The sequence below is a fragment of the Bipolaris victoriae genome (genome assembly GCF_000527765.1).
Source record: "Bipolaris victoriae FI3 unplaced genomic scaffold scaffold_80, whole genome shotgun sequence".
Lineage (NCBI taxonomy): Eukaryota > Fungi > Ascomycota > Dothideomycetes > Pleosporales > Pleosporaceae > Bipolaris > Bipolaris victoriae.
This window is the reverse complement of record NW_014575312.1, coordinates 12,188-26,496: the sequence shown is the minus strand read 5'-3', so window position 1 is coordinate 26,496 and position 14,309 is coordinate 12,188. Positions and strand designations below refer to the sequence as shown.

General features: G+C 48.1%; 6 protein-coding genes across 6 annotated transcripts; 2 read left to right on the top strand and 4 right to left on the bottom strand.

Annotated features, from left to right (window-relative positions):
* Positions 1-1,734: 1,734 nt before the first annotated feature.
* On the top strand, positions 1,735-2,259 carry COCVIDRAFT_18360 (hypothetical protein; the record flags this gene model as incomplete). The annotated part of the gene is made up of 1 exon (XM_014698284.1): positions 1,735-2,259. The coding sequence occupies one exon, from the start codon at positions 1,735-1,737 to the stop codon at positions 2,257-2,259; it is 525 nt and encodes a 174-aa protein (XP_014553770.1).
* A 200-nt stretch (positions 2,260-2,459) lies between these two features.
* Positions 2,460-4,622, bottom strand: COCVIDRAFT_40205 (hypothetical protein; the record flags this gene model as incomplete). The annotated part of the gene is made up of 4 exons (XM_014698295.1): positions 2,460-3,484; positions 3,537-3,759; positions 3,791-4,222; positions 4,608-4,622. The coding sequence occupies 4 exons, from the start codon at positions 4,620-4,622 to the stop codon at positions 2,460-2,462; spliced, it is 1,695 nt and encodes a 564-aa protein (XP_014553781.1).
* Positions 4,623-4,896: 274 nt separating this feature from the next.
* Positions 4,897-7,126, top strand: COCVIDRAFT_18358 (hypothetical protein; the record flags this gene model as incomplete). Its single annotated transcript, XM_014698283.1, has 6 exons — positions 4,897-5,191; positions 5,522-5,540; positions 5,586-5,677; positions 5,901-6,056; positions 6,149-6,300; positions 6,341-7,126. 6 exons carry the CDS (start codon positions 4,897-4,899, stop codon positions 7,124-7,126), a joined length of 1,500 nt encoding a protein of 499 aa, XP_014553769.1.
* Positions 7,127-7,291: 165 nt separating this feature from the next.
* On the bottom strand, positions 7,292-7,914 carry COCVIDRAFT_29032 (hypothetical protein; the record flags this gene model as incomplete). The annotated part of the gene is made up of 2 exons (XM_014698294.1): positions 7,292-7,328; positions 7,379-7,914. The coding sequence occupies 2 exons, from the start codon at positions 7,912-7,914 to the stop codon at positions 7,292-7,294; spliced, it is 573 nt and encodes a 190-aa protein (XP_014553780.1).
* Positions 7,915-9,137: 1,223 nt separating this feature from the next.
* COCVIDRAFT_40202 (hypothetical protein) lies at positions 9,138-10,530 on the bottom strand (the record flags this gene model as incomplete). Its single annotated transcript, XM_014698293.1, has 5 exons — positions 9,138-9,266; positions 9,349-9,860; positions 9,957-10,066; positions 10,172-10,334; positions 10,383-10,530. 5 exons carry the CDS (start codon positions 10,528-10,530, stop codon positions 9,138-9,140), a joined length of 1,062 nt encoding a protein of 353 aa, XP_014553779.1.
* A 1,803-nt stretch (positions 10,531-12,333) lies between these two features.
* COCVIDRAFT_40201 (glycoside hydrolase family 43 protein) lies at positions 12,334-14,040 on the bottom strand (the record flags this gene model as incomplete). Its single annotated transcript, XM_014698292.1, has 1 exon — positions 12,334-14,040. The coding sequence occupies one exon, from the start codon at positions 14,038-14,040 to the stop codon at positions 12,334-12,336; it is 1,707 nt and encodes a 568-aa protein (XP_014553778.1).
* Between the last annotated feature and the right edge of the window lie 269 nt (positions 14,041-14,309).

Here is a 14,309-nt window from a genome sequence, read left to right as displayed (position 1 = left end):
GGTTCAGCAGCCAACATTCTAATACGAGATCTATGCTGAAGCGAATATTATGTTTTGAAAACTATACACGTTAGTCTCGTATTTTGGAGTATGTCTGAGGTAGGAGGGAGTATCGCAATCTCGGAATACGGGACTGTATCTTCAGATGCTGAATTGGCAACCTCTGTTACAGTTGCCATTATCGCGGATGATGCAATCGACTTCACCCTGAGTCATATCAAACAAAGTCAATGCTCGAATACTACTGGAGTTAATACTTAGATCCGCACTGTTAAATAACGGAACACTGATATTTGTGAGATCGTTTTGCCTAGACAGGTGATGAGAATTGCAAATAGAGTTGTGAGCTATACATCAATGAACGAAGGTGTCGAATAATTTCCGCGTGAACGCTTTGCATCCATTAGTCTTCAAATCCAGCACAGCCAATTGCACAAATGTGAATACAAGGCTTTCCACAGCAAAAAGACAAGGTCTTAGAGTTTGCCATGTGCATGCGGGAGGTCGGAGATGTTAGAGAATACTGCTTTCTTGGGCTTCGATGGTCTTCATGATCTGCAAGGACCCGAGATTTAGTCTGCTTCCATTTGGGTTAGTGGAAATCAATTTCAGGACGTTACTTGCATCAAGTCGTGACCCCTACAACATTTCGTATTTACTTTGCCGATTCTCTGCCTGGAAATCTGCATGTGGAGTTGGCTGTAGCGCAGAACTTAGTTTTTGGACCCTATCCTTCGCATCTCAAATTTGTAGAATAAGCAAACCAATCAGGGGCACTATGTTGGCTACATGCATTTGTGTACTGTACCTAGATCTACACACGAGGCATGCCTTCACAGCACGCCTTCTTTTCTACCAAACACCAGCTTAGCTTATGCCGTATTTCAGCAGTATTTAATGTATATACGAGTATCGACCACGACCACAAGAGGTCAGAAAGGCTATTAAGGATGATGTAAGAGTCGCGCTTGATAAACGCACGATTGATGTATGCTAGTTAAGTTAGTTAGCTCGGCTCGGACGTATACTTTGCATTGAAGACATTTAGCAGGCTCGCCTCAAGGCTGGCAACAAAGCTCACTACCAGGATCTTGCCAAGTACGTATATATCCGAGCGCACTAGTAGTACACGTCCAGAACAAAATTAAAGGCGAATGCATTCCTGAAGTGTTGGGGGGCTGAGGGCCGCATCAAAAGTAGTACGTTGAAAAGACATGTTAAGAACATCTCGATGACTATCGCTGCTTACAAATGTTCCAGAAGCATAAACTTAGCACAAAGGTGTAAAAGAAATGCCAAGATAGTAATCTTCAAAGCGGGGAGGGAATCCCTGAATGCAATCAATACTCCGACGCTTGACCGTTTCAGGCCCTGCACACCGCAACACCAAGCCAATATTGATTGAACAATGCCAATCGCTATGGGAAAGCAATATGCATATCTCAATGCGTGACTCTGTTAGGTGGATAGACAAACAAAACATTCGCCAAGCATATCGGAAGATATCACAGACCCACCTCCTATCTCCCACCTCCCTAATGAGGCTGCACGGCCGTTTTAGCCACACCCATGAGCATAAGGAAGGTCGAAATGACAATGCAGGTCAGAGTGGCTAGGGGCTAGGGGGATGATGGGCAAAGTATACCATATATTTGCGACAAGTCCACAGCAATGCCATGTCGCATTACTTCAGCCTTCTGTATCTCTGGGATCAATCAGTCGCATCTCCACATCATGAAGTTGTCTCTACTCCTCGTTGCAGCGTACGCCTGCAACGCCTCTGCGCGCCTTAATTGGTCGCTGGCAAAAGTATCCAACCCCACCGCAGATCAAGCAGACGCCTACGCCAGAATCGAAGCGGCAATGACCAAAGCCGTTGCCCGCTACCACAAATTCGCAACTGCCAACAAAACCATTCGCGTCGCCTACGCACCAGGCGTTCCAACAGCCGAAGCAAACTACAACGGCGATCTGCGCTTCGGCTCGAACCGTGCATACATGACAGAACGCACAGCCATGCATGAAATCTCACACACATTGGGCGTGGGTCAAACAGCAGCATTCAATAGCAAATGTGCATCGGGAGATTGGAGAACAGCACTACCATTGCTCCGGAGCTTTGACGGGGCCAACGCAAAGATCAGCTGTGGCGGTAGTCATTTTTGGCCGTATGGGCTGAACTATGATAACGAGTGGAGCGAGACGAACGCAGACAGACATGTCAGGATGGTCCAGGCTATGATTAATGATGGGATGTAAGGTCCGGTAGAATACCTTGCCGTGTTAACGAATCTATTACAATTACATCTTCCATTCTGAGCGACATCATGACCTAATTCTACGCTATTCATAGTATCTACAAATGATACTACATCGACGCATCCCAGATTCAATGAACAGGTAGCTATATAAGGAGTGAGGGCCAAGAAATCCCAGTAACATATGATATACTACGTACGCTATATCCTCAGTATCTTTGTAAGAGCTGCATATAGTTTATTTACGTTGTCCTCTCCAGCTAATTTGCTTCTCCAGGCGACAATACCGTCCTGCCTTACTAAAACCGCTCCACTACGACCTACCCCCGAAAATTGACTCCATTTCCCATCAATGTCTTCCAGGTCCTTACTACCAATAGGGATTACCTTAATTAGCTCATGTTCAACTCGGCTCCAACAAGCAAGATCTGCCGTAAAGAGCACAAACTTGTCCAAACACAGAAGATCACGGGACGACACAACGTGACCTGCTTTCCTCAACCACATGTGGGGAAAGTGGTGCCCGGGTATTGTAGAAGGGAAGTATTTGGCTGTGTTCAGCTTCCCATCTTCATTCAGCTGGCCATCGTGGTAGTTATCCTGGCCCTCATTATTGATGTCCGCAGTCGGGTAAAACCATCCTATCTCTGCTCCAGGCGCCTTGAATTCGGTATCGAGGATGGTTTGTGCACGCTGCACACCCGCATACATCTGAGCATGACCAGCATGATTTTTGTCAAACAGTGCTTGCATCGCCGTCCGATTATCTTTGGCGGAAGTATCTTTGCCGATGCGCAACGCCTTATCAATAATCAGGTTGTGACTCTGCAAATTCACAAGGCTTGACTGCGCTACTCTTTCTCCAACTGGGCGACGTTCTTCATCATACGTGTCTAAAAGGTCGCTTTTCCCAAGTTTGTTCTGTAGCACTAGAGCTAGCTTCCAAACCATATTGTTGGCATCTTGAATACTGGTGTTGACTCCAAGAGCACTCCAGGGCGGTATGCGGTGCTCGGCATCACCGACAAGGAAAGTGCGGCCATTTATGCTGCGATAGCGGCGTTCAGCTGAAATCGCATTCACGAACCAATGGCTCACACTCAAGACTTCCACTGGCAAGTCCGGGATGTTGATGCTCTTCTTCACTCGTGTGACCATTGTGTTATTGTCGAATTTCTGTGGGTCGTCAGGGCGGATGATACAGGCAAACATCCACTCTTCTGTTTCTGGTCTGTTGGGGTATGGGCCAAGGTGATACATATACCCGGTTCCACATACTTCCACCCATATCTGGGTTGATGAACCAAGTTATGAAGGCTTCTGGTTCAGGGTATTGAGAGGCTATCGGCGCTCGAATGTGTGCAGTCACCATATCGACTATGTCTTTCTCTTCATGCAATTCGATTCCAAGCTTGTTTGTTACCAGTCGTCCGCCATCAGCTGCGATGACATAGGAAGGCTGTATGATCTCGCTCGGTCTAGAACTTCCCCTATATTCAATCTGTAGCTCCACGTAGTCCTTTTTTTTCGACGATGTCAGTAACTTCGGCGCCATAGTGCACACCACTTGGGTTCAGCTGCTTGGCCCTTCGCGAAAGGATAGGTTCGAGGCGTATCTGTGGCAACATGACATATCGACTAGGACTTGCTGCCATATACTCGTCGGCATACTTCCCACCACCCCATGCGTCGCGAGAGACAATTTTGGTGCCAGTCGGTCCAAGAGATGTAAACCATGCGGTCTTGGAGCATGTGTCAGGAGGCGCCCCTTGTGTAATAATCGCTTGCTCCACTCCCGTCTGGCGGAAAATTTCACCGGTTCGTTGGTTTAGGCCGCATGCTTTTGGATGGATTGAAGTGCCATGATGGCGCTCGAACAGCACGTGGGGAATATTACGAAGGGATAATAAGATGGAGGATGAAAGAACCACGGGGCCTCCGCCTATGATGGCGACTGGGTACCGCTGGGGATTTGTCATTTTAATCCCTGTATGATCGTCAGACAGCCACAGAAGCTGAGAAAACACAAGAGCATGAGAGATCGAGGAATGGTATAACTCATGGCTAGTTGTGAGTTGGTTAGAAAGATATTTATTTTCCTTTGACAGAAGTGGCACTGCACGATGCCAGTTGTAGACCAATTGCACGCAAGAGCGTGGGTCACAACAAGGGCCCCGCGATTCGCTTCTCCGGTAAACAACATCGCTGACACTGTCCCACAATCCGCTTCTCTGGCCAACAGCGACCATGCTGCCCCGCAAGCAACTAGCAGGCAACTCCTCGCATCAACAGTACGACATTCCATCAATCCCTCTGTCGGTCAATAGAGTCTTTGGAGGAAGGGTGGACCATCAATCGCTCCATGTTGGCCCCACATACTCCTCGTGTATCATTGTTTGCGGGCTGATGCGCCAGTGACATGGTCGTGGGGTCATGGCCGAACCTGACTTCGAACGGAAGAAATCGAGAGCTGATCTAGTGTCGCTGTCTCCACATCATCGATGTCACGGACGAACCCAAGATATCGTGAGGTACCGAGGTAGGGTTAGATTCGGCGAAGTAAAATGGCATAAAACCTAATCTACATCGACCGCTCCATCATACATGATGAACCTTGTTTCTGATTTGAACTGTTACAATGAACGAAAGCGAATACCGGATCGGAAGCATTCCTGTGCTATATACTGATGCAACACCACCAAGTGATGCTGGAGCTCGATATAAGGGCCTCAATCCACGTACCATTTTGCTTTCTGTTGGCTACAAAAAAGAGCCCGACTGCAGGACTTGGGAGGTAGAAACCGTGTTTGAACAGGAAATTCCCATTCCCTTAGACGACGGGGTCATCATACGTGCAGATATCTTCCGTCCTGCCGACACGCCTATGGTGCCCGCTGTTGTGCATTGTTCGCACTATGGGAAATCTGGCACAGGTTCGTCGACCATAGCTCTTCTTCGCGCGTACATCTCCTCAATACTTTTGCACCTATGACCTCTTCATTTTTGCGATACGCTAGCCTTTGGGCGCATCCGTATTACAAACCTGAGCTTACATACGAAAGGGATTCTTTCACCTGGATCTTATCCCAGGTCGACCTGGAATACCCCGTAGCGCAGTGTCCGGCTTCCAAAGCTTCTAAGCTTTCGGTACTGCCGAGTGGGTTACGCATGGCTACGCCGTAGTTAATGTCGATGCAAGGGGCATTTGTGGTCCGTATACTGTTGCATCCATGCAAGTTAATCATGCGCTGATCATTCAATAGGGTCCCAAGGGAACTCGAGGTAGGGGTTGGATTTCTAGTTTCCAAGCTTGCGTTGATTATCTAGGCTCCTAGGGACAGCTGAAGGTCAGGATGGCCATGAAGCAATTGAGCACATAGCCCAACTCCCTTGGTGTACAGGCAAGGTCGCGTTAGCTGGTAACTCTTGGCTTGCAATGACGCAGTGGTTCATTGCAGCTGAACGGCCGGCCCATCTTACGTGTACAATGCCCCTTGAAGGTTGCAGCGATGTCTAGCGCGAAATGCTGTGTCGAGGTGGTGTTCCGTCGTATCCGTTTTGTGGTTTTCTCACTCCTCGTCTTTACGGTATACAATCCGCAAGCCTTACATTCCAGCCGCATCTATGCTGAATGAACACTAGAAAACGAGCAGCTTGAAGACGACATTGCTATGCTACAGAAGTACCCCGTCATGAATGATTACTGGCTGGACAAGCGTGCCGACATAAGTTTAATCCAATGTCCTGCTTATGTTCTGGCTAGCATGTCGACTGGGCTACACACTGTTGGCTCTCTGCGTAGGTTTAAGGACATCCAACACGACAAGAAATGTTATGTACAGGTAACTACGAGTGCTTCTATTCAGCTATGACTGCTGACCCAGCACTAGGTTACGATTGCATCCTACACAGGGGTGGCATGATCTTTATCAGAAATGCGGTTGCGGACTTTAAGAAGTCTCTCGATCACTATCTGAAATGGGAAGACAATGAGTGGCAGCTGACTCCCCGGGCGCGTATATCCATTATAAGCTATAGCAACGTAAGGTTCCCGAGCATTAGCAAACTTGTAATATGAGCAGGAATCGACATCAATGAAATCATGCATCGAACGCCGTTCTAACATTGTACAGGAAACTATTGAAAATCTGCCTTTCGCTGAGTGGCCAATACCTGAGGTTAACGACATTACTTTGCGTCTTTCCAAGGACGGCACTCTCCAATCATCGTCCAACCTAGTGGAAAATGGTCAATGCTCCTATATATCAGACGCTAAGGCAGAAAACTATGATGCTGATCCAGAGGAATTAAGCTTCGCTCACACCTTCACCAATCAAACAGGGCTGATTGGAAGTTCGAACGCTGTACTTTTCTTGTCCTGCCCAGATCATGATGATCTTGACATTTTTGTGATACTTCGCAAAATCGACAAGAATGGCCGCGTCCTTCACCACATCAATATACCATTTGCTGAGCTCAAAGCCACAGGAGACGATGGTATCAATGGTATCGAGGACCCTATTGATCTTCCTCGTCTAAATGCTCTGCAGTACGTCGGACCATCGGGTATCTTGCGTGCTAGCCATCGACAGATTGAAGCCGGCATATCGAAGCATAACTTCCCTCATCACAAATATACGAGCGAAGGGAAAATACAGCCTGCACGATTAGTCAAGCTGGAGATTGGAATTTGGGCGGCAAAGTTACAGTTCGAAGCCGGCGAGAAGTTGATGCTCCGTATCGGTGGCCATGACATGAGATTGCCTGAGTTTGAGCCTCTGCGAGGGAAATTTACTACAGGTAATAAGGGCACACATATTGTTCATATTAGTGATGAGTATCAAAGTCATCTAGTTTCGCCTTTTTGAAGTGCTAGATATTTCAGAGCAAGAAGATATGAGTAATAGGAAGCTCTTGCCCCGTAACGTTGTGATATATCTTTCTGTAGCAGATGGAGAGATTACATTCTTTTATCTAAATTCCCCGATCAAAGCTTTCTGAGTAATTTGATCGGTTTCCGTATCAAGATCCGTCTACAAACACGTGCCGGGTTTGTGCCTAGAAAGTTCGCTAACATCCATATATTAGTATAGCTAAGTGTAAGGAACTGACCCACTTACATCCATTGAATTACGAGCGACAGGAGGGCGAAGGCTGCCGCTATCGAAGTGAATGCAACTGCAACCCACCCAACCGCTGGAGTGTATGCCACAAGGACAAGTGAAAGGAATAGAAATGCCGCGATTACCAGGAGTTGAATGAAGGATGAAGCTACGAGCCCTAGGCGCTCCCATCCATGTTTACCAATGCCATCGGACGATGGCTTAGCATGCTCTCGCTGGAATGCTAGGAGGCTCATGGAAACAGCCACTATATAAAGCGCAACGATAAAGAGTAACCAAGAGATGCCAAGCAGGGTTCGAACGGTTTCACGGGTGAAGCGTGGGTTCGCTACGAGTTCGCTAGGGTTCGCGATTTCCGACACGACGACGGCGAAAGTCGAAGCACCGAAGATGGAAAGGCTGAGAACGAAGGAGAGAAATCCTTCGAAAGATTTCATAACCTCGGTGGCACTTGCGTTGTTCGCCGCCTTTGCTTCCCAGGTGTCAGCGAAGACGGGTGGCTTGGTGGTGGAGTCTTCTCGCTGAGCAGCCATTTTGAGAATACACTGGGTGGATGTTTAATATTGAAGTGTTTTACCAGCAAGGAGCATACAGATATGTATCTAGTGCTAGATTTGGTGGATTGTCAGGTGAATGGGGAAATGGAACAAAAAGAGAAGACGAGCAGCGGCGCAAAGACACAGCATACTTATCGGCCAGACTACGCTACACTAGTGGATAAGTATATAGCGCCACGGTGCGGCTGAGTGGCGCATTCTGCTTGCGTGTCTGGCTTTGGGAGGCTGATTGTCGATTCTGTAAGTGTTAGATGCGCAGCTAGCGCAGCCAAAAGGCGGCAAAAGGAGCGGGGTCGCTCACCAGATTCATCAGCCGAAACCCAACTGGCCGTCCATCCAAAATTTCGCACGTTTCCTCTCTAGTCGGCACGAAGTGGATGGCAAGTACGCCTTCCCACATGGTCACTTCCTCTGGAACCGGGCGAAAACGGTCCGTGACTAGCTTCGCACCTAGGCGTTGTATTGGCCTTAGGAAGTGCCGCATCCAAGCCGGTAAATTTTTCTATCCAGGTATTGAGACGACCATGTTCTCAACGCGTAGTCGATCCTGACGGTGACTGTAGCTCTAAAAAGTTACAAGATGGTTGCTGGGCGGACACCTCACAGTCAACATCGTGTCCGTGCACCTTTCCATTCCCATTTTGTCACTCTTGCAACGCATTTTTCAAAGTCCATAATGCTGTCCAAGACCACTTCGGATGAGTCAATTTTTATTTTGGTTGCTATGGCCATGTACGAAGAGATCAGCGTGGGTTTATTCCCTTCGGATGTGGCGCCGTGTCTCGTCGAGTAGTGAAGAGATGTTTGTCAATTTCGTGCGATACCTTCAAGAAGTGTTTCGGATGTGGCGAACAGGTGCGACGATTTTGCTTGTGTGAGGTCGGATAGAAGAGACCATGCCTATTTCTTCCATTCTATGATAATAGATATCGTATCCAAGTAGTTCCTGAGACTGCCGTAATTCATAAGCCGTATTGGAGACGAGAATCTTCTATAGGCTGTAACATACAAATCTGGTGTCTGAGAGATACTTTGCTTGGGTGCATCATAGAAGCCAAACGTGGATAGATAGATTATACACGCCTTGCCCAAACTCAAGATGTTATTTGATATAGATCCTAACGTGTTTCGCTCTCATTCATCATGCTAGACAGCACTGATTGCTCGCTTAGCTTTTCAATGCAATATTCTGTCCGTGACTAAGAGGCATATACCGCCCTAATCTCCTTGACCACAAGATGTGGTACGCTCTCCGCAGGGAAATGCCCTCCTTCGTTGTAATGTGCTAGATTTGTGACATTGTGGAATCTTTGTAGCCAAGTTAGGGGCTGTAAAAACAAGTTAGCGTTCTCAAATTCAAGATTCAAAGATGCATCTTGGTGGATCAACATTCGTGAAAGCCCCACTTGCTGCAAAATTGAAGTAGGCTATCTCCGGGTAGGCAAATATCGGATTGTCCCGAATTTTGGACTGCAGTGCGCTGGTCGGCACCGATGAGGTTTTCGCAGGTGCAAGTATGGACGTGTCAAATAGCTCCTTGTAACCCCTTATATTGCCGTAAACACCAGGAATGTAGAGCAGGAAGGCTTGTTTGATGATGTCTTCCTTCGTATACGCGATATCACTGACAGTGTAGAGCGGTTGGTACATCCAGGCTAGAAAGCCGACGGGGCTGTCGTTGAGCGCGTACGCGATTGAAAGAGGGAAGCTTGAGTGGATCCTTGAATAAGCTGAGTGTTGATTGAAAAAGGCCTGTATGGATGTGATATATTGTGACTCTTCCTTCAAAGTCTGATTCATAATATAGCGCGCAAGGTCGTTCTCGTTGGGGATCACATAAAGCATATCGCAGAAGTGGTGTGTAATACGGTTTTCGTACTTGCTCACCATGGTGAGACCAATGAAAATTCCAAGGTCTGTACCTGCCCAGAGTTAACAACGCATGACTAGAAAATACGGAAGGCATGGAGCCACAATTGTTCTACAGTCGGCTTCATCTATAGCTTGGGGCTGTTTACTGTAGAGTGCAAATTTCTCATAGCCCAACTGTTCCATAAGATTTGTAAATACCACACCGTGCAAGGTAGCGTTTAGCCCAGGCGCTCGAGGAGCGGGTGAGAAGCCAAAGCTCGGAATGTCGGGTGCAACAAAATGGAAAGAAGTAGCATTGTTGACTGATGGTTTTGTGAGCTCGGGAATGACCTTCTCCCACTCAAGGCTTGAAGAAGGCTACCCGTGTGACATCAGAAGAGGGATAGCATCTGCTTTTTCGCTCCTCTGGTGAATGAAGTGGATGTCTAGAGATTCGGTGTAATCTTCACCTGGCGGTGGTATCGTGGTTATGTAATGGTTAAACTCTTCATTCAATCTTTTCTGCTCTGTCAACCAGTCATATTCTTCAGACTAGTAGGCAGCGATGGAGGATCTGTTGGAGCTGAGTGGACCGATAAACCAGGCTGGCGCAGCGATATCAGCCGTGGAACGAAAGCTGGTGACCGTGGAGCGTGTCTGCTCAAGAAAAGCGAGGTCGATGTTGATCTTGTAAGGCCGAGATTTGCACATAGGGTTGTCACTTGACGCTTGGGCAGTCATCAAGAATGAGGCCCATCTGGAAACAAAAATAACGAAACATTTAAAATGACGCATCTCGATGGAGAGGATTCATGCTCTAAATATTTATCATGGTAGTGATATGTGGTGACAGTTTTTTATATTACCTCGGCCGCCGCATTACAAATCAAGCTATGTAAATTTGTTTTGATTTAGTAGCTAGAATAGTAAGCTGTTCATCTTAGCTTAAGCTGGTGTATTCAATAGTGGATAACGACAAGCATAACGAGACGATTAAACAAATTGAAAGCGCAGACCACGGTAAGATGGTGTTCGGCATAACCATGGCTGCTTAACAATCCGCGGTACATCAGAATGGCATAGATAGCAGGGGCAGGGGAGAGGCAATTAGTTGGATAACCGTAGTTTACATGTAAGTAGCATATCTGTATTGCTATGATAGTATATTATTACTTTAGCTTGGCTAAGGTTATTGCTTCTGTAGCCTTGTATAGGCTCCAACAATGTGTGCTGCTAGTACGCGCGCAGTATGTCTTATACGATGTCGGGAGCGCTTAAATTTGTGAGAACTTCAGAATGGCTCTAAACAATAGACGTTGACATGCGGTGTTGAAACGGTGATATTTTAGCAGAAGGGTGCTGCACAGTACTGTTGTCCGTTCGATCCCGTACAGCAATTAGTTCCCCCAACACACTGCAGAAGCTGTAAGTAGTGAGACAGAGTATTTTTTTCTCAGAATTCATACTATAGTGCTACCACATCTTCCATCAGCAGCTACATTCTTGGTGAACAAAGTAGCTAGAGCCACAATAATAAATGCCTTGATATTTGCCATCGTTTCTGCAAGTATGTTTGGAAAAAGACGTTTAGATTACTAGGCTAGTTAGATGCCAATAAGTACTAGGTCACATTGTAGAATACATACTTTGCGTGTAAGGGATAAGTATTAGTAGGTGCTGGACTAGAAGTGAGGAATTATCTATCGCGCTTTATACGCCAAAGGTCTCTGTATAGCCCTTGCGAATTAGTGGGTTATTTTCGGTCATTCGCAGCCTATGAGGGTTTTCCGCATGTATTTATAGACGTCATGATGCACTAGATATCTTGACCGCTCTTTTGCTTCATGCTTTACCTAAGTGGATCATGTCTGGTCTAAAATCTCACCTCAGCTTTTATCTCCGCTGAAATACCGAACTAATGTTATAATAGAGCAGTGAAAGAAGACCCACTAAGCTACACGCCCTTGGCCGCAGTACACAAACTACGGAGGTGCCTTTCAAAATTATGGTCTTCCAAGAATAATCTCGCCAAAGTACGGCTGCCTTAGCTAAGGCTTGTCTCTCTTCTATGTACTTATTACTACCTTATAGCTTAATTATCTTTTAGATATATATGAGAGTTTAGTGAATTTAATACAATTACTAAGGTATAGTTATATATACTAGTATAAGGAGCTTTAGTAAAAAGATAGCTACGTAGTAATAGGTTGTCACGATATTCTAGACAGTAGAGGCCAGCCCTCGGGGACCCGACGGATACCACTCCGGCCGGAGGAGCGACAGCCACAGAGATAGAGTATGCAGCCCGGCCAGAACCCTTGAGTATCCCCCTAAGGATTCGTCTCAATCTACTCATTGATGTGTATTGTGTCTATCTGCGAAACACCTTACATAGGTAGACTGATTAGACAGCCCCTCAGCTTAAAGGTGGGAGTCGCGCTAAGAAGAGTTACACCGAAGCGCCGAGATTAGCGTTAGACAATACTTTTGAGAGGCACCTCCGTAGTAAATGTTCACCATGTCTCAGCACTCATTTCCACCCGATCAAATCCCCTGATTAAACCCCTCACTCGCCACACTTATGCCCTTGTCGACCCACTGCTTCAGACCGGTGTATCTCCATTTATTATACCAGGCCTTGGGCGTGTTCTCCGGACAATCCAAAACATGGTCGCCAGCCCCATTACACGTTGCATAAACCCCAATCAGCGTACCGACAAAACTGCCCGTACGTCCGCTCAGCTGACTTGTCGCCGCCTTGCCCAACTGGAGCGTCTCCGAGTCGCCCTCGGCCAAGGTAGCGGAAAACAAGTACTCGTCTGGGGTGCACATGTCAATCATGAGGCGGATGGGCTCTTCTTCCCAAGCCTCGGGAAGAGGCGTGTACTTGTTCCGGGACTCGGTCGAGTTGAAGCGAAACACGGTTGAGCCGTTAAGGCGAGTAACAGCAAGCTGCACATTAGCATATTGCGTTAGGAACGCGGTGATGCCGGCTTCCTGGCCGTCCTGAGTCGGGTTGAAGGTCATATCCACGCTAAATTTGAACGTGCTGTCAGTTTGTCTGCGTCCCACAAAGCTAATGGCCTTGCTTGACGGTGTGGTATTGTTAAACTTGTTTCCCAGGTTGTTCTTACTCGGCACGACCTGCAAGCCGTTCTCCGATACGCTAATCATGCCTGGTCGCGGTACCCGCCAGTATACCAAGTTGCGCGGGATCTGGCTTCCAGCAGGAAAGTCATAGACGTCTGGGTCGTCGTTGAACGGCCCGGTACCGGGGATGTCGCGAGACAGAGCGGGGAGTTCCCAGCCGGACATGATGCCGCGGACGGGCTGCATGATGGGCCATTCGCCGGTGGGCCATGTCACGGGAAAGAGGACGGTTTCTCGGCCCATTGGGAAGTAGGAGCTGTTGGGGGGTCCCCAGCGCGTGGCCAGGGCGGTGCCCCACCAGTTCCCGTTGCCATCTTGGAAGAGATCTGCGTGACCGACGGTTTGGAAATATTGATCAGTGCCGCGGTTGGTGAGGTGCGGGTTGTGTGGGCTGGGGGTGTAGGGGCCAGTGATGGTCTTGGCGCGGGCCATGGTAACGGCGTGGTCCTCGGCTGTGCCGCCCTCTGCGATGAGGAGGTAGTACCATCCGTCCTTCTTGTAGATGTGAGGGCCTTCGGGCCAAACGCCGCCGGTGCCGTTCCAGAGGTTGATGACGGGTCCCATGGCGCCGGTGTCGATGTTGATCTCTTGGATGCGGATTTCTTGAGTAGCTACGTAGACCTTGCCGTCGTCGTCCCAGAAGATATCAGGGTCGATTTTTGGAGCGCGGAAGAGGACGGGGTTACTCCAGCTAGCTTCATTGAATGGGTCGGTAGTCTTGAACAAGACACCATTGGTACGGTTGCCGGTTGTGCCCAGGTACTCGCAGATGACGTAGAATGTGCCCTGGTGGTGGCGGATAGTAGCAGCATACATGCCTTGCTGCTGGGAGTCGGTGGCATAGCTGTAGCCCGGAAGCTGGGACTCGCGGTTCCAGACATGGCTGATGAGTTTATAGTTGACCAGGTCTTTTGATGCGTAGATGGGCAGACCGGGAAAGGAGATGAATGTTGATGTTACGCAGAAGAATGTTCCATTGACGGGGGTACATGATGGGTCGGAGTGCCAGCCAGGGAGAACGGGGTTGTAGTAGGTTGAGTTTTTTGCCCATGTCGACGCCGACAAGGCGAGCAGCGATTGGATGAGAGTGGTAAACCTCATGGTGAGTTCCAATGGCACTCTCAAAGACCTGGGTAGAGGTACCCAGGATGAATTATATACAGACGCCAATCTACCCTAACCTATATCTTCGGCTTACCTCCCGCCGTCCCGCCACCCGGGAGAGTTTTGGTGTTGGCACTCGTCGTCGATGCCCTTGCTTCACCCCCAGGGAACGTCATGGCCCACGACATTTAGTCCAACCCCGCCTGGGGCTAACCCGAAATCTGGATATCTTTGAAGCATCTTGCCTGTGACGGGACTAGTGCGGC